This window comes from Brassica napus, chromosome A1 (genome assembly GCF_020379485.1).
Source record: "Brassica napus cultivar Da-Ae chromosome A1, Da-Ae, whole genome shotgun sequence".
NCBI lineage: Eukaryota > Viridiplantae > Streptophyta > Magnoliopsida > Brassicales > Brassicaceae > Brassica > Brassica napus.
Genome location: NC_063434.1, coordinates 13054219 through 13076187, shown reverse-complemented (window position 1 = coordinate 13076187; position 21969 = coordinate 13054219). Strand labels below are relative to the sequence as shown.

General features: G+C 35.1%; 2 protein-coding genes across 6 annotated transcripts; one reads left to right on the top strand and one right to left on the bottom strand.

Annotated features, from left to right (window-relative positions):
- Positions 1-749: 749 nt before the first annotated feature.
- Positions 750-21334, top strand: LOC111200425 (putative nuclease HARBI1). 5 transcript variants are annotated; one of them, XM_048776452.1, is made up of 4 exons: positions 750-6988; positions 19645-20040; positions 20271-20581; positions 20718-21334. In XM_048776452.1, exon 1 carries the CDS (start codon positions 4878-4880, stop codon positions 5901-5903), a length of 1026 nt encoding a protein of 341 aa, XP_048632409.1. In that variant the 5' UTR covers positions 750-4877; the 3' UTR covers positions 5904-6988; positions 19645-20040; positions 20271-20581; positions 20718-21334. The 5 variants fall into 5 exon arrangements, with proteins under 5 accessions (XP_048632409.1, XP_048632401.1, XP_048632402.1 ...); XM_048776444.1 differs by having other exon boundaries at positions 20137-20581; XM_048776445.1 differs by lacking the exons at positions 19645-20040; positions 20271-20581; positions 20718-21334 and adding an exon at positions 17734-19635.
- LOC106363339 lies at positions 11455-13218 on the bottom strand. The gene has a single exon (XM_013803094.2). The coding sequence runs from the start codon at positions 13216-13218 to the stop codon at positions 11455-11457; it is 1764 nt and encodes a 587-aa protein (XP_013658548.2).
- Positions 21335-21969: the final 635 nt, after the last annotated feature.

Below are 21969 nucleotides of genomic sequence, written 5' to 3'. Positions count from 1 at the left end.
TTTTAAAACTATTTTTTATATAAAATTTATTATTTTAATAAAATGATAATGATATATTTAATAGTTTGGAGCCAGTTGCTTTCCTTTACGGAGAATATCATTATTTCTCTTTTGATTTTGTATATAAAATTTGGCTTTTATTTTTGTCTTGCAAGTTGGAGATTTGTTGCCCCCTTTCCTCTTCTGTCTACAGCTCATCAGCATATCAATTGTTTTTGCCTCTATCATTAGCTCCGGACCTCCGGTAGTCCCTAGTAACCATGTCTCTTTCCTTATGACATACAAAATTACAAGTATAACATATGCATGTATCTTTCCTTATTTCACAGAAGTTTCTAGATATACATATACTTTTAGATTAGTCATATACAGTATGTACGTATTTTGAATACTATGTACGTACATGATTAGTAACCTTTTTTCTTTTAAGTTCATACTAGGTGATTAATTATATACTTTTATAACTAACGGAATACCAAAATCATTACTTTTATGATATACTCAAACTAGTTCTGCAAGATACTGATCATACTTTAGACTTATCAAAGATTCTCCTCCGACCGATTTTTTTCATCACATTAAATGTATTGGATAGGGTTGTGAGTGTGAATTGTAAAAGATGAGGATTGTAAAAGATGAGGATTTTCTTGATAGATTCTTGCAGATGTGGGGGAGATAAAGAGGGGGGGGGGGGGGGGGGGGGGGGGGGGGGGGGAATGAAAAATGGCAACAAGAAAGGAACAAATACAAAAATATATATAAATTTCTTACTAGGGGACCAGAAATGGGGAAGTGAGTACTCCATATCTTCTGAATCTTTCACCCATCATCTTTCAAGATTTAATGTTCTTAATTTGATCACGTTAATACTCCTTATGTTCCTAAATATAGGATGTTTTAAAAAAATTTAATGTTTCGATATATAAAATGTTTTCACTTTTCTAGGTAATTTTTATTTTATTAAAAACTGTTCAACTAATCATATTTAACAATCTATTTTATAATTGGTTGAATATCATTTTATTTTATAGTTTTAATGTTGTTTTCTAGACAAAAAATAACCTTTTTTAATATGTGTATTTTTAACTAAACATCATATATTTAGGAACAGAGGGAGTATGAAACTGATATACATATACAAATACACAGGGGCGGACCCAGGTAAGGTTCTACAATAGCTTGGTAAGGCCATGATTATCGGTGGTCCAAATCATGGTCCTTACATATTTTGGGCCGAAAAATAAATCGAAAATGGGTTTAATTATGCGGGACGAGCCTTAACTAAGGTCGTTCTTATGTCGTCCTTCGTTGCCAGCTGTCGAGTGGAGATGAAACGGCGTCGTCGGGTAGGGGAAACCCTCGTTTCGTTTCAGATTATCGATCTCACCGTCTTCCGATTCTCTCTCTGGCGACTCATGTGGCGATAGTACACCGACAACGTGATCGCTGTTTTCTCCTCTCATCTCTCCTCTCATCTCCCCCGAATCGGTCACGAAGCCCTCACGAGTCAATCCGGAGCCTGTCTCTAAGCCCATTCCTGCCGTTTGTTTTCAATTAAAAAAGGTATGTGTTCCTTTGTCGTTCTCGATCTACTTCCTCCGCGTGATGGGTTCTTCGATTTTAGTTGTGAGGATATGTTTGGTAGATTACAGTCATTTTATCGATGTAGTTGGTCGTACTTGGTTTCCCAGATTCTATATTTTGATTATATGTTCTGTTGATTAGGTTCAGTTTCTCGATTGTTTCCTCGCCTGTATTCGTGTGAATCTTTGTTGTGATAATAAGTTAAGTATATTACATTCTGTCTCTTTATTGAATGATGATGATGATCGTTCATAGCTTTGTAGTTGTTTCGTATCAACAATTGTCTTTGTTATTGTGTCGTCGATAGCTCTGTAGTTTAGATGGTTTATGAAACTTGTTACGAAACATGATATGTTTTAGATTTGTATTTACGTAGAGATGATAGCTTAAATGGTTTGTAGGTTTTTGATAGCTTACGAAACACTTGTTAATGTGTATTGAAGTAACTACACTTATTGATCACTCTTATAACTTTTGTAGTTAATCACACTGTAAACGATTGTGCAAGAGACCTGACAGGTTCAAAAAAAAAAACCAAGTTTTAAAAATATATATATAGTTTGGTTAAGAAGTTACTTTAACGAAATGGTGTTGTCTGCTTGGATTGTTGTTCCATTTAGACTTCTATAGTTTGGTTTAGAAGTTACTTTAACGAAATGGTGTTGTCTGCTTGGATTGTTGTTCCATTTAGACTTCTATAGGTTTTGTAGTTGTAGTAGAGCTGATAGCTTTCGTAGTAAAATTTAATGATCCATTAATCTAGAGCTGATAGCTTTCGTAGTTGTAGTATAGTAATAACTCCTGATTAGACATAGGTAGATAATGGTTAGTTGGTTTTGGAGTTATTACTTGTTAAAGTTTCCCCTATTAAATCTCCAAATCGTCTTTCCCTTCTCTCTAATCTGTTCTCATTCTCTAAAATCTCTTCTCATTCTCTATAATCTCTTCTCTTCTTCTTCCAATGGATCCAAGGAATCCATATAGGCCAAACTCTGGTTATGTGGGGCTTCTTAACAACCTTCAGAATAACAATGTTCAGGATAACTTTCCTTATGAAAGTTATCCTTCCAGTGTCGACATTGGCGCCTCTGAAAACCCTCCCTTCAGTTCCCAAGAGCCTGAGGGTCCTTCCCAACCTGAGGACACACCTGTGGAACGTGTGAGAAGGAAATGGACGCCGCGTGATGACGAGGCAGTGATTAGTGCGTGGCTTAACACATCAAAGGACGCTGTTGTCGGAAATTCTATGAAGTTAAAGACCTTTTGGAAACGCGTTGATGAGTTTGTTGCAGAAACTCTTCATGAGAAGATAGAGAATGTTCACTGCAAGCAGAGGTGGCACAGAATCAATGATCAAACGAACAAGTTCTGTGCCGCATTCTCTGCTGCAGAGAGACAAATAACCAGCGGTCAGAGTGACAATGACTTACTAAATGTGGCTCATCAAATCTTCTACGCTGATCAGGGTCACAAGTTTAACCTCGAGCACGCGTGGTGTGTCCTGCGGCACGAGCAAAAGTGGATAAGCCTTAACACACCTACGCCCACCGGTGCAAAGAGAAAGAGTGGTGAAGTGAATTCTGAAACTGCCGGCGCTCATGTAGGTGAGGAGAGTCCACAAGCACCAGTGCGTCCTGAAGGTATCAAAGCTGCGAAAGCAAGCAGGAATAGTAGTAAAGGGAAGGCTATTGAGGACTATAAGAGCATTTACGAGCTCAAGTGTGAAGATTTGGCTAGGAAGGAGAAGCTGTCTAAGATGGCGATATTAGACACTCTCCTTGCTAAGACCAGTCCACTAAGTGAGAGTCAAGAAACCGTAATGAACAAGCTCTTGGCCGAACTCTTCTAGTTTTTCTAATTAAGTACCTGTCTTAAACCGTTGTGAACAAGCTCTTGGCCGAACTCTGTCTTGTTTAATATGTATGAAAATGTAGCTTATGTCGTGGATTATGTTTTATGTGCTTGTGTTATATGTGATGTTATGTTTTAAATAATGATAATGCTTCTCTTATGTTTTATGTGCTTGTGTTACGTTTAAAAATATGAGAATGTTTTATTAACATAACTGTGATGCTTGTGATGTTAATTTTTATACAAAACTGACGTGTGTCCTGTTTTATTATGCTCAGGTCATGGGTTTGGATTATAGCTACACGCAACCGTCTCAATCGGATGATTATGGTTTAGGGAACACAACAGAGAGTGACCACTGCTCGACAGAAATGAATATTATGCTCGACCAAGCAGATATTGAAGCTTCGCGTGTTCAGTACCCTCCGCAGCCGGAGGTTGAGTTCGGCTTCCCCAGGGAATGCTACTGCGGTGGAGAACCGGTTCTTAGGACATCTATCACGGGGAGAAGGTTCTACTCATGTGAGAACATCGACGATGGAGACTGCCATGTATACAAGTGCTGGGAGGAAGCGGCGACAGAGGAGATCAAAGCTTTAGGTACACAGTATGCTCTGCTATCAGATAAGATTGATTATATTGCCGGTGTTAGTGACTACGAGTCTGAACTAAACCAGGTAAAAGATCTCCATTACCAGACGGAGCTGAAGGTGACTATGCTTGAGAAAACTGTCTCTGATTTGGCCAAAAAATGTTATGGGTTTGAGCTCGGTCTAGGTGTTATGGTTCTTGTAGTAATGGTAGTATCCATGTTTGTAGTATTTAATTAGGAATGCTAGTAATATGTATGAACTAAGATCCATGTTTGTAATGTATACAATCTGTGATGGTTGGTGTGTAAGATCCATGGTTGGAATGTAATATGAACTCTTAAGACTTGTTATTTCTATCCATGTTTGGTGATGCTTGGTTTTTGGTGGTAGTTACACACGTTTTTTACACCTACCAATCACATGTTAATAGGAAATGTAATAACCCGTGACAAGATTCTCCATCACATGTCATTGTTTCTTTCATTATCAAGTCACGGAGTTATAAAGATTCTAGCTTATAAATATGAGTTTCCTCTTGTCAAAACAAATACTCAAATCTCTCTTCTCTTTATTTTCCCTCATTTTCTAAACTATCACAACCACATCTCTTTATTTATCCTTAATGGCATCTTCATCTCATTATCATTACCACAGAGATGATGATAATGATGATTTCGATACCCACATTGAAGAATTTTTAGAGGACTATGATCCTATACCAGAACCAAAAGAGAGGAAAAAGCGTATTTTTATTGAGAGACATCGAGAGGAAGCCATAACCAGCTTTGGAATGATTATTTTTCCGACAATCCCACATATTCTACTAGTTTATTCCGGAGACAGTTTAGGATGAATAAAAATTTGTTCCTCCGTATTGTGCATCGCCTCTCCACAGAAATTCCGTATTTCCGACCGTCAGAAGATGCAACCGGACGAGGAAGTCTTTCACCTCTACAAAAATGTACGGCAGCAATTCGACAATTGGCATATGGTGGTGCGGCCGATATGGTAGACGAGTATATACGTCTAGCTGCTACAACTGCTCGAAAATGTTTGTACAATTTTACCGCGGGAATCATCTCCTTGTTTGGCGATGAATACCTACGACATCCCACACCGGAGGATCTGCAAAGACTTCTATATGAGAACGAGGAACGTGGATTTCCGGGGATGATTGGAAGCATCGACTGTATGCATTGGGAGTGGAAGAATTGTCCCACCGCTTGGAAAGGAATGTATTCACGCGGAACCGGAAAACCAACTATTGTCTTGGAGGTTGTCGCTTCGTATGACCTCTGGATATGGCATGCATTCTTTGGAGCTCCAGGTACTATGAACGATCTTAATATTCTTGATCGATCGCCTGTTTTTGATGACGTTATTAATGGCATCGCGCCACAAGTCAACTATTATGTCAACGGAAAAGAGTACCATCTAGCATATTATCTAGCAGATGGTATATATCCGAAATGGGCAACTTTTATTCAATCTATTCGGCTACCTCAAACTGAAATGCAGACAAAGTTTGCTACAACCCAAGAAGCAGTTCGTAAAGATGTTGAGCGTGCCTTCGGAGTCTTGCAAGCAAGATTTACCGTTGTCAAAAATCCTTATAAGTTATGGGATAAAGAAAAAATTGGAAATATTATGAAAGCATGTATCATACTTCATAATATGATTGTCGAAGATGAAAAAGATGCAAACACTCTGGAAGAATTTGAAGATGAGGATTTAAACTTTACTGTTAAAAGATCAAAAAATACCGGCTGTTCAATTGCTCGTCGGCAAGAAGTTCGGAATCCACATACCCATCAACAATTAAAACAAGATTTGGTTGAACATATATGGGCTAAATTTGAACATATTCCAATTTAAAAGTAAGGTTAAAATTGCTATATAATGAATAAAATGTGTGTTTCCTTTTTTTTTATTTGTGTTTGTTTTTTAATTGCAATGTAATAAAATGTTTGAAATTTCCTAATTAAATGAATAAAATTTGATTTTCTTATTAATTATTCAATTTGTTTTATCTTATATATTTAAGTTTCTGCAAAAAAAAAATATTATACTTAAGGACCAAACAAAAGTCCCACTAATAATCACATAAATTAACCAAAGTCCTTATAATTGTCCTAAACTACTAATATGATTAAAATATCCTAAGGACTCTGTTTTTTGTCCAACCGATATTCATGGCCTAAGTGTAGACTCTCTCCTTTTTCTCACTTTTCTCTCTCTCTCTCTCTCTCTCTCTCTCTCTCTCTCTCTCTCTCTCTCTCTCTCTCTCTCTCTCTCTCTCTCTCTCTTTTATTGTTGTTTGCTTCGGTTTAGTCATGTAAAAAGTATGTAAACGCAATGAGTAATATTCTAAGATTTAATATAAAGTTACTAAAGTATGAATCATGAAATTATAGAATAAAATTTTCTTCACGAAGGTACAACTAGTACAGCTCATTACACAAAACTCGTTAACAACTGGTTTTACTAGTATAGCTAATGTAGTATTACTGATATTGTTCATACGAAACGTACTAGTCATGTTGACATGTTATAAAACTGGTCGTTGATGATTGGTCAACAGGAACCACTCGATCAGTCCATCTCTGTTGCAATGAGAGCCGTTGGATCATGAGAAGAAAGAAAGAGATGAAATATTAACAACATTGCCATTAATGAAACTTAACCCAGACTGTCGGATCTTCTCACTATGTTTAATATTCACCATTGTTTCAATCATCTCTCCTTATCTTTCACGCCTGGGTCCCACATCCTCTTTAGCCACTCTTCTTCTTCTTCATAACACCTTCAACTACACTCAACCACCACAAACTTCAACAAGAAAAGTTCTCTTCTTCAACTCTTCATCCACAAACCTTTTCCTCTGTTTATTAGAGCCCTTCTACAGTTTAGGACACCGAGAAATAATACATCTGCGTCCTCCTTGGTTCTACAATAACTTGGTAAGTGTACTCTCTCTTTTTTCTCCTTTTTCTCCTTTTTCTCACTTTTCTCTCTCTCTCTCTCTCTCTCTCTCTCTCTCTCTCTCTCTCTCTCTCTCTCTCTCTCTCTCTCTCTCTCTCTCTCTCTATGTCTCTCTCTTATTGTTGTTTGTTTCGGTTTAGTCATGTAAAAACTATGTAAACGCAATGAGTAATATTATAAGGTTTAATATAAAGTTACTAAAGTATGAATCATGAAATTGTAAAATAAAATTTTCTTCACGAATGTACAACTGGTACAACTCATTACACGAAACTTGTTAACAACTGGTTTTACTGGTATAGCTAATGTAGTATTACTGATATTGTTCATACGAAACGTACTAGTCATGTTGACATGTTATACAACTGGTCAAACTATATATCAAACCATACATGTTATACTGGTATAATTGGTACAACTATGTTTTATTTACTAGACAAGTGTATAACTGGTAAAACTATTCAGCTTCTGAAATTTATATATTTCATTGGGTATTACATATGAAAAAACAATCAAATGGCCAAATTAGTAAGTGTTTAGATAGGTTGCTTATTATTTTTAATGATTTTTTTTGGCAATTTTTACACCACCACATAAGTTTACATGATCTACCTTATACGTTTAAGATTTGTTAAATTGTTTGTCGAGATAATTTTTGGAGAACATAGATGAAATACATCTTTACGAAAGTGATGATTTCATTGTAACCTGTAGAATGCATGTAAAGATAAATAAGTGGTACAACTGATGTTATTGTATTTGTTATGGGGTACAACTAATATTTTTTGATTTCACTGCCAAAGTACAACTATGCAAACTAATAAAACTCAAAAACTAGTACAACTATGTACAACCAGTACAGCTAGAAAACTGGTACAAGTACTTGTAATTTTATATAGTACTATTTCGTTTTAAATGTTTATCATGTTTTAAACATTTTGGTTGAAACATTAATGTCGAGTAGTTATACCATTCTTAAATAATATTGTGTAATTGAACTTGTTGTATTAGTTAGACTAAAATATCTGTAAATTTAAACTAGGGCTGTTCAATATGGTAAAACCGAACCGTATCGAACCGAACCGAACCGAAATAGACAATATGGTTTGGTTTTGGTATATACCATATAAACCGAATGGATATAATTTTATAAAAACCGTAGGATTTGGATATGGTTTGGTATATAACCGATTAAACCGAATAAACCGAACAAAACCGATTAAAAGTAGAAACATGTAAATATGTATCTATTTTATAACAATACATGAAAGTCTATTTGTTACATAAGTTAAATTTGTGTTAATAACTATTACCATAATTTTATAGTAATAAAAAACCTTAATTTGTAAAACACTTGAACTATAACTAAATAACAATACATCGCAATTCAGACATCTTATTTTCTAAGTCTTTTTTTTTATTTTTTGTTTTATTTTAGTCTTCACTAAATTAATATAAAGATTATAAATTTGATGAACAATAATTAATGAAAAATTTTTAATTAAAAAAGCATGACTTTAATGAACACTAAATATGAAAGAGTGGAAAAACTTTTCTTTCATGTTTCTGTTTTGCTTCATATTTTTATTTTCAAAATTTCAAGCTTGATTTTAGTTATAGATTTGATTATTTTATTTGATGGTAGAAGCATTTTTATTTTTTTGTTCATTTATTTGAACATGTAATATATTTTTAATAAATGACTGTGTTGACAATATGACTTTAAAATTTATATAATATAATATCAAACAAAATAATTATGTTTTTTGGTATAAAACCGAATAAACCGAAAACCGACGGTATATAAACCGAACCGAACCGAAGTAAATATGGATTTAGAATGGTAGTTATATTTTACTAACCGAAATACCGAAAACCGAAAAAACTCGAACCGAAACCGAACCGATATCCGGATTGAACACCCCTAATTTAAACTAAAAACAAACTTTTCATAAGGAACATAAGTTTCAAAAAGAACATACGTTTTAATAGTCTCAAAAGATATCCCAAAAGAAATATGTTTAACAACAAAAGAAACATAAGTTTTAATACCAAAAGGAACATAAGTTTTATAAGGAACATAAGTTTTCAAAAGTAACCCCAAAAGCTATCAATTTGATAAGAAAGGAGACCTTTGTTGAATCCTATCAGAACAATCAAAATACAAAATGATTTCAAATTTAATGGTTTACCGTTCTTGGCGCCTCTGTGTCATTAGCTGCGCTGCGAATCTATGTTGTTAGACCCAATCTCCTCATCGTCTTCTGCAAGAGAAGGACTCTTTGTGGAAAATCCTGAAAGTGAGTATACTAGATGCAGAGGATTTTTGGGTTTACTTGGTGATTATGGGGCTTACTAGCGGGCTGAGATGGCAAAACCGTTGATGGTTCCGGGGAAAGAACGTCTTAAGGGTCCAGTGGAGATATGGTTTCTTTCTCATGGTTGCAAGCCCGCTTGTTTGGAATCGACAAGGACCATCCCTCCTTCTTCATTTTCTTTGTCACCGGCGAATCGCTCTTACTTGTCGCCTACACTCTCTCATTCTTCTTCTTTCCAGTGAATTGCGTTTCTAGAGCCATGGTTGAAGATTTTTCTTGCTCCGCATCTACCTTTTTGGCCTCGAGAGCAAAAAGATAAAGATGATTGTTTTCGAAAATAGTATAACTAGAATAATTAGTACAATTTTTAAATAAATAATTATTCAAATAAAATATTATTAAAAGTATAATATTCATGTATTTGACACATGCACGCGGAGAAGATTAGACCAATATGTCTTATTGGTTCTACATCGTACTCTTTTCTACCATCTTCATACACTAAAAACAAAATAAACATCACAATATTAATTGCAAAATTGTATTACTTATACGTGTTTTTCTTGTATCAGTTATACTGGTTATACTCAATTTATATATAATAGTTATATTCATTTTAGTTGTACTAGTAATACTCTGTGTTCTTTTTTATCTTGAATCTCATACGTAAAAGACGAAATTTGATTCTGGGTAGGATATAATATTAAATACTACTATGGGTTGATCGATTTAGGATAAAAAGATTTGTGGATGATTAAAGAATTTTTTTGATTTTGTTTGAAGTTGAAAGAACTATTAATGGAGAAGAAAATGAGAAGAAAAAAATTGGGAAAACTGTTTTTTTAGAGCAAAAAAATGGCAACTATGTCCCTTTAGACTAATCTATATTTTGTGTCATATTTTCCTATAACACCCTTTAATATTTTTGAAAATAAATTTAATAAATAGTTTTACAAACAAAATTTTTTTGGAAAAATAGTAACTTTTGATAAAATACCTATATGAACTTAGTGATATTTTTTCCAGTTATAAAAAAGTAAAAATTATAAATTTCATATTATGTTCTAAATAAAGTAGAAATGACATTCTACGAAGTAGAAAACGAAATCCACTTTTTTCATTGAATCTACAATGTTTAGAATACGTGATCTACGTAAATAGGAGTATTCTAAAAATATTTAGAATACACATTCCGCGCTTAACCTATCGTTCTAAAATCTTTAGAAATCAAAATCTACACATTAATATAAATCTAAAACACGTAGAAACCTACTTCTACAGATTTACTATAAATCTAAAACATGTAGAAATCAAAATCTAAACATTACTATAATTCTAAAAAACTGTAGAAACCGATTTCTACATATTAGTTGTATTCTACGGATAAGAAATCAGTTCCTAAAAATATGGAAACAAAATATTTGGGAATATTCACTTTTATATTTTGAAAAAAAAATCGATTTTTTTAAAAAAAAATAAAAAAACGAAAAAGGAACAAAAAATAAAAAAAAAAACGAAAAAGGAATAAAAAAATTACAATTTTAAGGGCATTACTGCCATTTTGAAAAAAATTAGTCTAATGGGACATAAAGTAGTATAGATTAGTATAAAGGGACATAGTTACCATTTTTTTGCTCTAAAAAAACAATTTTCCCAAAAAAATTTTGGTTAAAATTGGATTGAATTTCGGATTTGCATCCGGATCATATTATGGGTAAAATAGTGCTAATGGCATGTATTAGTAAAATATAATAAAATTAAATTAAATTTAAATTTAAATATAAAAAGGCATGGCTCTATTTGAAATTTTTTATTTCTCTTGTGGTCTATTTTAGCATTTGTTCCGGATTAGTGCTAAATCTCCGCCTTAAAAGCTGTATTAATATTAACCGTCATTATATGACATTTTGATAATAACATAATGTCTGGTCATTCTCATTATATTCTGAGTTCTTGTTTGTTTTAAAAGGTACTCTTTTCAGTCACAATAAATAAGTGAGAGGGATGTATAATTTTCTTTTTCCTGATTTGTCTCGCACCGTCACCTTTCAGTTACGTGTTCTTTTGATGCGTGGGGAAATGAAGCCAATTACAAGCATTAATTTAAGAGGTCCCAAAGGAGTTGGTCAGTAGCTGTGCTTCCTGCTTCGTGTGCGCCGTTCGAAGAACCAACGGGTCAGCATTTCTCTGATGCTATCCAACAAAGGAATGACTGGATACTCTCTTAGTGTGCGCAAAGCAGAGTTTATTGATTCAGCTGGGTTAGTCGTTCTGATGTCATACCTGAATCCTGGAAACTGACAGCGAGCCCACTTTGTAACATCTGCATCTGTTAAATATTTTCCAATAGCTGGACTAATATTGCAGACAGCTTGGAATCGCTTCTGAAAATCAATGACTCTATAAGCTTTAGAAGCTTTTGCAATCAATCCAGCCAGTCTCTTTCCTCTGTAATGTGTGACCACATTATTCAACAAATGGTGGATGCAAATTCCATGATGAGAAAGAGGATACACATTCTCTATTGCCTTACAAAGTGAGGCATTTCTGTCTGACACAAAAGCTAGAGAATGCTCGTCCGCAATAACAACCTTTAGTTGTCTCATAAACCAATCCCATGAACGATCATTTTCTGAGTCCACAACCGCAAACGCAACAGGATACAAGTTAGAGTTTCCATCTAAAGCGGTCGCAGCAAGTAAGACCCCTTTGTATTTGCTCTTCAAAAATGTCCCATCTACCACAAGAACTTGTCGCATGGCTGTCTGAAAACCTCGTACTGATTGGCCAAACGAAACGAAGAGAAATCTGAATCTACCATCAACATCGGTTTCATAAAACGTATGCGTTCTTGGATTAGCTTCTCTCAGCATGTGCAAGTACTTTGGAATTTTTCCAAAACTCTTCTCTGGAATACCTCTAACCATGCTAATTGCAAACTCCCGAGCATCCCATGCTAAGGACTTAGATATCTCACATCCATGTTCCATCCTCATAATCTGTATGACATCATTTGTTTTGGGACCTTCTTTCACACCATCATACCTATGCATTATTAGACTGCCAATTGTCTTTGCAGAAGCTGTCCGACCACCATTATTCATACTCGACGCAGCGCATGTATGATCCGCCACATATTTTTTGATGATGAAATATGTGGAACCTGATAACCCCTCAGCTCGAACACTCCATTTGCAAGGGTTGTATTTGCATCGGATGTACCAAAGGTTTCTGTCAGATTTCACAACTTTGTAATCGAAATTATGCGTCATTGCCGACATTTCCATAGTTGCTTTCAACATGGTTTTGTTTTGAAACGTTTCACCCCTCTTCACAACATCCACCAAAGAAAACCGAACACTTTTTCCATTATCGTCTTCTTTTGCTTTAATGGCGAGAACATCATCTTCTTTATTGGCGTTTGAATTGGAATTATCTTCAACATCCTTGCTTGATTCAGATGAACGAACACTGTCATCTCGAGGTGGAAACGAGGAAGGTTCACCTTGTTCTCTGATAGGCGAGCTAGATTTCTCATTATCAACCCCAATGTTGCTGTTGTTTCCACTGATAGGTGAAGTAGACACACACAACCTTGTAGAAGTTTTTCCACGTACATAAGTAAGAAATTTTTTGACTTGCCGATCACTCTCAATGATAACTGGGGGACAGTCTATTGAACCGATTAACTCCATAGGTAAGTAGCTTAACTCAAGCTCGACAAGGTTTTGGTCAATTCCAAAATCTTCTAAAACCATACGCCTTAGGTCTTCAAAGGAACTTGTCAATTCCATGTACAATACTCTACCTCGTTTGTTCTTATCAACCGCAAATCTCCATCCTTTAAGGGGATCAAATTTCCACAACCCACAAGAAGCATAGATATGCATCTTCTTCAACAAGAAATTCAAAATTTTTGGATGAAAAATATCAAAATCCTCTCACCAAGAAGAAGACCACGATTTTTTTTAAAAAAATTTACTTGGAATACACGAAATTTAAGGAAAATAGATTTAGAAGATATTCTCTTACCAGATTATGGAGATATTTAAGGAAAATATACAATTCGAAATTCGTAGAACGTACATTACGTTGTCCGAAGAATAAAGGAATGTGGTAGATTATGGAATAATATTATGGCAGAATCGTGAAACATGGCAGATTTTGTCATTTGGCCTCTGTAGTTATATTAGGAAATAATAGTTAATCAAATCTACCGTAGTTCAGAAATAAAAGTTATGGTAGTCGTTTACTTCTACCATGTCTACCGTAGTTCAGAAATAAAAGAAAGAGTAGTCGTTCAATTCTATCATGCTAGAATTATAACAAATGGTCGATTTAAAGTTCTGGTGTTTGCAGATATTTATGTAGTTAACCGAATATGCAATCTACATCCTCGTAGACACTAGATTATGTTTTCTGCCATCGGTAGACCAAAATATGAAATTGTGTTCCACAATTATTTAGTCAACCAAAGTATTTTTCATATGTTTGTCTCTTGTTTATATACATTTTGTATATTTTTCCATATTTTTAGGATTCTTAAAATAATTGATATGATTTTTCAAAGTTCATCAGGGGTACCTAAGTCCAAATCTGACCAAAAAGAGATTTATGGCAAAGGGACAATGTACTTGTTTTTCTATTCCGTTTTGGCAATTTTTTCTTTTAAATATGTTTCTTTTCTTATATAGTTCGTACTATATCAATCATTCCAAAACTATATGTACTGAAAATCGTTCAAAAAGAAAAAGATAACTACAGTTTCAAAAAAAAAAGAAAAAGATTACTATGCAATTTAATTTTGTGACTTTATCTAACAGCCATCCTTTTTTTTTGCTTAAACTTTGGTGTAACAGCCATCCCTTTTCCTGCTCACCATCAGTCAATCTGTATACTTCTATAACTAACAAACAAAAACTCGCTTATAGAATTTCTTTCTTTTATCATGATTTTATCACAATTACCATATGTTCACGTTATCTTACCAAAAAAACTGTTATCCCTTTTCACAACGACTTTTTACTTATATAGACGCAAATAACATTTTAAATTTTAGGAATTTTATTTATAGTTCTTTTATCGTATTGCTTGAAAAATCCAACCACTACAACAAAACGAAACTTTAACGAGGAAAAATAACAAGGAAAAAAAGTCTTCATAAGTTTACGTCCTATTTATGAGAACTTTACGAGGAAAAAATAAATCAACGTAATACTGTCGTAAATTAACGAAAATAAAATTTTGTCGTAAAACCGACGCAACGTAACGTGGTTTTTACGAGGAAACAAGGATTTGTCGTAATGTAGACGTAACTGTAACGAAGACTTTACGACAAAATATTTAACGTCAAAATCTCAAGTGCACCAACTTTTTAGTTTTAAACATGTTTTTTTTTTGTTTCGGCCAGCTAACTATATTTCCTAGTAAATTTAACCTACCAGTTTCAAAAATTTCCTATAAATATGGCATTTGTGTTTCATTTGAAACACACCAAAAAGAAAAAAAATGTCGGGTGGTGGGAATATATTCGAGTTGCGAGGTTGATGTATACGCACAGATATACTAACGGGAGAGTGAGGAAAGAATATCTCGAAGGGCTGGAGACATTTATGCATCAAGTAGATTCTACACCGGTCGCCCAGAAAAGCGGTAAAATGTTCTATCCATGTTGGAAATGCAACAATTCAAAATTGGCAAAGTGAAAATGTATGGAAGCATTTAAATAAAAAGAGGTTTCACCCCACATTACTATATCTGGTTTAAACATGGAAAATGTTATAATTATGGTAATGAAGCTAGTAGTAGTAATATCAATTTTCAGGATGAACCAGTTGATCATTTGCCTAATGAACATAGTTACCATCAGGAGGAACATATGGTAGATTATGATAGGGTTCATGATATGGTAGGTGATGCATTTGTTGCTCATGATGAAGTTGAAGAACCTAACATAGATGCAAAAAAGTTTTATGAAATGTTAGATGCTGCGAATCAGCCAATTTACAGTGGTTGTAGAGAAGGTTTCTCTAAATTGTCGTTGGCTGCTACAATGTTAAATATTAAAACTGATCACAATCTACCTGGAAGTTGCATGGATGCATTGACAGACTTGTTTAAAGAGTATTTGCCGGAAGACAGTGTGTCTGCTGATTCTTATTGTGAGATTCAGAAACTGGTTTATAATCTTAGGTTGCCTTCGGAGATGATAGACGTTTGCAACGACAATTGCATGATCTACTGGGAAGATGATGAGAAGTTTGAAGAATGTCGATTCTGCAAAAAGCCACAATTCAAACCTCAAGGACGAGGACATAATAGGGTACCGTACCAAAAGATGTGGTACCTACCAATTACAGAAAGATTGAAAAGATTGTACCAATCTAAGTAGACTGATGGAGGGATGAGATGGCATGCCGAGCATACTCAGATGGATGGTGAGATGACTCATCCATCAGATGCAAGAGTTTGGAAACATTTTAACAAAGTACATCCATAATTTGCTAGTAATAGCCGAAATGTGTATCTTGGATTATGCACATTTGCTAGCAATAGCCAAAATGTGTATCTTGGATTATGCACAGATGGATTTAGTCCATTTGGAATGTCAGGGAGACAATATTCATTGTGGCAAGTCTTTCTTACGCCATACAACTTGCCACCGGAGATGTGCATGCAACGGGAGTTTCTATTCTTAATCATATTAATATCTGGTCCGAAACATCTAAAAAGGTCTATGGATGTTTTTCTACAACTACTGATAAAAGAGTTGAAAGATTTGTGGTCAACAGGGGTGAGGACGTATGATTTCTCAATGAAGACGAATTTTACGATGCGAGCGATGCTTTTGAAGACCATAAGTGACTTTTCTGCTTATGGATTGTTGTCTGGATGAACTACACATGGGAGATTATCTTGTCCATATTGTAATGAAATGACAGATGCGTTTCAACTGAAGCGCAAATCGTCTTACTACGGAGCTCAAGAAACAGTTCGCTGTGGTGGTAATTGGCATGTTCCCGGTAATATACCTGATTTTTACGGAGTTCAACACAACTGGCACAAGAAGAGTATATTTTGAGAGTTCCCATATTGGAAAGATTTTTTTTTGCGCCACAACCTCGATGTGACGCATATAGAGAAGAATTTTTTTGAGAACATCGTGAATACAATATTGAATGTCCCAAGGAAGACAAAAGAGAACAAAAAAAATCAAGGTTGGACTTGCTGATATTTGTTCAAGAAGCGAGTTACATATAAAAAGAAATGGACAAGTTCCCGTTTCGATATTCAGATTGTCTTTCGAACAAAAGTCAGTGTTGTTCAACTGGATGGCATCAGAAGTGAAGTTCCTTGATGGGTATGTTTAAAATCTCTCTAGATGTCTTGAAAAGGGTCAAAAGTTCTCTGGGACGAAGAGTCATGATTATCATGTCTTTATGCAACGACTACTTCTCTTTGCATTTGCGGAGCTATTTCCAACGAATGTACATGAAGCACTTGCAGGTAATATACACATTAATTTCTTTATTGCTCTATAATATGCACAAATAACTAATATGACTAATAATCATGTGTTTAATTGGAATATACAACGCATTGGAGCATTTTTATGGATCTGAGCACACACACTCTTAAAGAGGATGTCGTAGAACAACTTCATGTGAACATTCCCATCTTACTGTGCAACTTGGAGAATATCTTTTCTCCGGCATTTTTTTGACGTCATGGAGCATCTAGCTGTTCACCTTCCGGAGGCATTGCTTCATTACAGATGGATGTATTAGTATGAGTGGGCCATGAAATATTTGAAGGAAAAAGCAAAAAACCTCGCCAAATTTCAAGGTTCTATAATTGCTGGAAGTATGACATAAGAAATATCTCACTTCAAATCGTAATACTTTGCACCAAAAATACGTACCCGTAAAAGAGCTCCAAGAAGATATGATGATGGTGGTGTCGCGCCAACATGTGAAGTTGCTGGTGTTCCAGACATCTTTTGCCAGATTGGCGATTCGGTGGGAAATTGAAAGAGGTTTGGTGGTCGTGTGATGAAGACGCCCATAGTGCACACACTTATATTCTACTCAATTGCAAGGATTCATTGATGTGTTATTTTGAAAGGTAACATATATTGAAACTTCTTAACACATATATGTTTAAATTAATTATATAATTTTCAAATGATTAATTAATAGAAAATATAATTTTACAGCCTATTTGTTTCTCAAGTCGAAAAAACAATCCCAGGTATATCCAAAAGTAAGGTAGACAAAAGGAAAGATCAACACTTTATTAAGTGGTTGAAGGGTCAGGTATTAATCCAATTTTGTAAGTTGGCATACATGATATGTATTCACCGTTAGTATGATTAATTAATTTCAACGTTTTATTTATTTTTGCAGGTTGATTATGACGATCTAGATTACCCCACATGGTTTCATGAATTAGTTTAAGGTCCAGTTGCAAAGGTCACAACATCACCGATGTTTTTCACACGAGACTTTACTTTTCATATATATGAGTATGGTATACAGCGGACGACAAGTAATTATGGAATATGTGTGAAAGGCGAAACATATTTCTACGGGATCTTACAAGAGATTATTGAAGTGGAATTCCCAGGGTTACTGAAGCTGAGATGTGTCCTCTTCAAATGTGACTGGTTCGACCCCGTCATCAACAGAGGTGTTCGGTTTAACAAATTCAGTGTAGTTGATGTCAATGGTGGACGAAGGTACAACAAATTCGAGCATTTCATATTAGCTTCTCAAGCATATCAAGTCAGCTTCCTTTCATACCCTTGGATGAGAGAATCATGAATCAATTGGTTTGCCGTTATCAAAGTTACACCTCGTGGACGAATAATTGGTAAAGAAGAACAACCATTGCAAGAAGAACACATCAATGAAGTCGAGGAACCTGAACAAAAAACTGATGACATCCTTCTTATTGATCCGCATAATCGTGAGTACGAAGATCTTCCTGAAGATACGACGGACGAAGCTGTTGAAGATGAGTTTATTGAAAATGATTATGTTTCTAGTGATGACGAGAATGTCAATGATGTACCCGAATGATGATGTAATTTTCTTTAATATGATTTACTTTCAGACTTAATGCATGTGTTTAGTTTATTTAATCATGAAAATTAAATTATATAATTTGATTTGTGTAAGGCAATTGGGGGTTTGGGGTTTAGAAAGAAGAGATTTTTGTGATGAAGTTAAGGAACTTGGGGTTTGGGGTTTCGATTTATAGGGATTTGCATATCTTCCTCGTAAAATCCTCGTAAAATAACAAGGGCCTTGTTATTTCCTCGTAGACTAACGAGTACTTTACGACGAAATTGAAAAACACTTTTGGGTTATACGGATTTGCATAATTGCATCGTAAAATCCTCGTAAAGAAAACACGGGCCTTGTTATTTCCTCGTCAACTAAAGAGGAATTTACGACGAAAGTGAAAAACGCGGGCCTTGTTATTTACTCGTAACAAAAACACAGGCATTGTTATTTCCTCGTTAATTAACGAGGATTTTACTACGACAACTACTTCTATAAATAAGAACACCCCTCCAATTCAAAACTTGCACAAAAAAAAAACTAATCAATAGTTTAAAAAACCCTGAAGGGAGTGCACTGTCACCGGAACAGTTCTGATCTGCTTCAAATGCTCTTTGGAATTGATAAGGACTATTCTGGTGCCAGTGTCTTCTTTCAGGTTTTTCTTTGTAAATTGAAAAACACTCGTCGTAAAATACTCGTAAAAAATAAAACGCGGGCATGTTATTTCCTCGTTAATTAACGAGGATTTTACGACAAAATTTAATAACACGGGCCTTGGGTTTGGGGTTTTGGCTATAGGGATTTACATATTTTCCTCGTAAAACAAAACACATGCCTCGTTATTTCCTCGTAAATAACACGTAAAGGAAAACACGGGCCTTGCTAATTTCTCATAAATTTACGTGGTCTTTAATTACGACGGAAACGTAAAAAAGAAAACGCAGGCCTTAATAATTTCACGAGGATTTTACGGCGAATTATAAGTCTCTATATATACCCGAAGTAAATCACTTCTCATTTTGTAGTCATTCCCTCTCCTCCTCCTAGCAAGGTATTCCTCTATACTTCCTCTCTAATTTATAGCTTAGGTGTAGGGTAATTAATGTTGATTACGTGGTTAGTGTAGGGAATTTGTAGATAGGTTTATGGAATTTGTTGATAATATAGGATGATGATTTTTAATTGTTAATTAATAATCTATTTATATGTTTTATATGGTTAATAATGAAAATTAAAAAATAAATTCAGATGGTTCGAAAGACCAGCAAGCGTACACAACATTACAGTCAGATGTTTGGTGAGCCTGGTACTCGTGCGCATCATCTTCTTCAGCTCCCAGTTCTTTGTTTCCGGAGACCGTCCCCGACTCTCAGTCTTCTCAGAGAGTCTCTCAGTCGCCTCCTTCTGGTGCACCACCGGTTTCTCCATATGTTCCACCACCGGTTCCTCGGTTTGATGCGCCACCCGCACATCATGATCATGTTCCAAAGGAGGCACCTCCTCCGATGGCGGCCGGGATTCATCCCAATTTGCTGGTGCCGCCGAGTGGTCCATATGCTATGTACACCGCGAGTACCTTCTCGCTCAGCCAGGCAGAGGAGGTTTACCAGTCTTAGACCCCGACCGACCGGACGAAACTTTTTGGTACGTTACATTTTTATTGTGCAATTATTTTATAACAAAAATAAATAATTTAAATACTTTTTTTTTTGTTTTTGGGGTTGACGTTTCTATCGCTAGGAACGTAACCGAAGTCATCAAAGGCTACTTCCCCGATGCTCATCCGAACAGAAATTAATCATATAAACTCTTTTTATTAATACGACTTTTTATTATTTTAAAACTAATTATTAATGTAATTTGTCTTCTTACAGCAAAAATATCATTGGTTCATAGGGGTGAAAAGAGGGTGAAGAAAGCGTTTATCGGGAAGGCGAAAGCTCGATTATTGGACACGGTATCCAACTGGAAGGATGATTGGATCTTGAAGGGTTATGAGCAGGGAAAACCCGATGAGCTCACCAAGGCTGTGTGGGATGGCCTCATCCGTTATTGGAACCTGTCATCGTCCATTAAAGTCTCCAACAGTTGCTCCGCCTCCCGTCTGATGAAAGATGAGCAGGGAAACAGGCCGATGCTTCACACTACGGGTCAAAAACTCTATGCTGGTGTCTGTATGGAAATGGTAAATATTTTAATTAATTTTTTTTTAATATATTTTTAGTTCTTAAATGTTTGTTAGGCCAAAGAGACGGGAGTTCTCCCGTCTCTTAAGGATCTTTACGAGAGGATCCACAAGAACAAGGCTGGGTAATTTGTAGATTCTAGGTCCGAGAAAATATACAAAGAGGTGGTTGCTCGAGAAAATCTTAAAGAGGTGGTTGCTCGGATGGAATACCGGTCACATTATCCACACTTGAAGTGGATCAGATTTACAAGGAGGTAAAACATTTTAAATCTTTTATTTTATTATTATTATTCATTTAAACTAATTTTTTATTACTAACATTAATCTTTTTTTTTAACGCTGACTCTATGAAAAAGGGACCTACGTTGGGGATTGGTTCCGTCAACAATGTCCCAAGAGCGACATCGTCTTATGGTCAGAGACGGGCTGATGAAGTCACTTAGCTGCATTCCGAGTTGAACTTGACGCGGTCTTCGTTCACAGCTCGTATGACTTAAGTTTAGGATTATTTAGACGTTATAGCGGCTGGAAATCCTCAGCTGGAGACCATGTTGACGGCGATGGGGACACAAAATCCCGTTCCAGAACCATCCCACAATGAAGAAGATGTGCAGAGGAGGAGTCAGGAGTTCTTCGACGAGCTCCACACCAACAACCCTTAGTTTTTTTTCCTTCTTTTTGTTTTGTATTATAAATTTGAAACTTAAATATTTGTAAAATATTTTCGTATTTATTCATATTATTTAAATTTTTAAGAATTTGAAATAAATTTAAAAATATATTTGATTATATTTTTTATTTTGTAAAAAATAAAGAATCGAAGCAAATTTGTAGCTAATTTACGTCTAATTAACGAGGAAACTGAAAATTGTTACCGAGGAATTTACCATGAAAGACACTCAGATTCGTCGTAAATGTACGTGTAAATAACGACGAAATTGAGCGTCTGCTTTACGAGGAAACAAATTACGTGTACTTTACGAGGAAAACCTTTATGTGTACTTTACGAAGAAATGATTTACGTGTACTTTACGAGGAATTAATTTATATGTTCTTTACGACAAAACAGTTTATGTGGCTTTCACGAGGAAACCGTTTACGTGTCTTTTACGAGAAAATAGTTTACGTGGTTTTTACGAGAAAATTGTTGACTCTACTTTACGACGAATTAGCGAGGAAATATACGTTATGACAAACGTTTAAAAATGAAATGGCTTTCGTTCTGTAGTTAATTCGTGGTAAACCCTATTTTACGACAAAATAACTACGAAAACCGTCGTCGTTATAATTGTGTTTTCTTGTAGTGAATAGATGTTGAAGAAAAAACCATAAATACAGAAAGTTGCAGGTTTGTCTGCTCCACCGGTGAATGGTGACTCCGACAA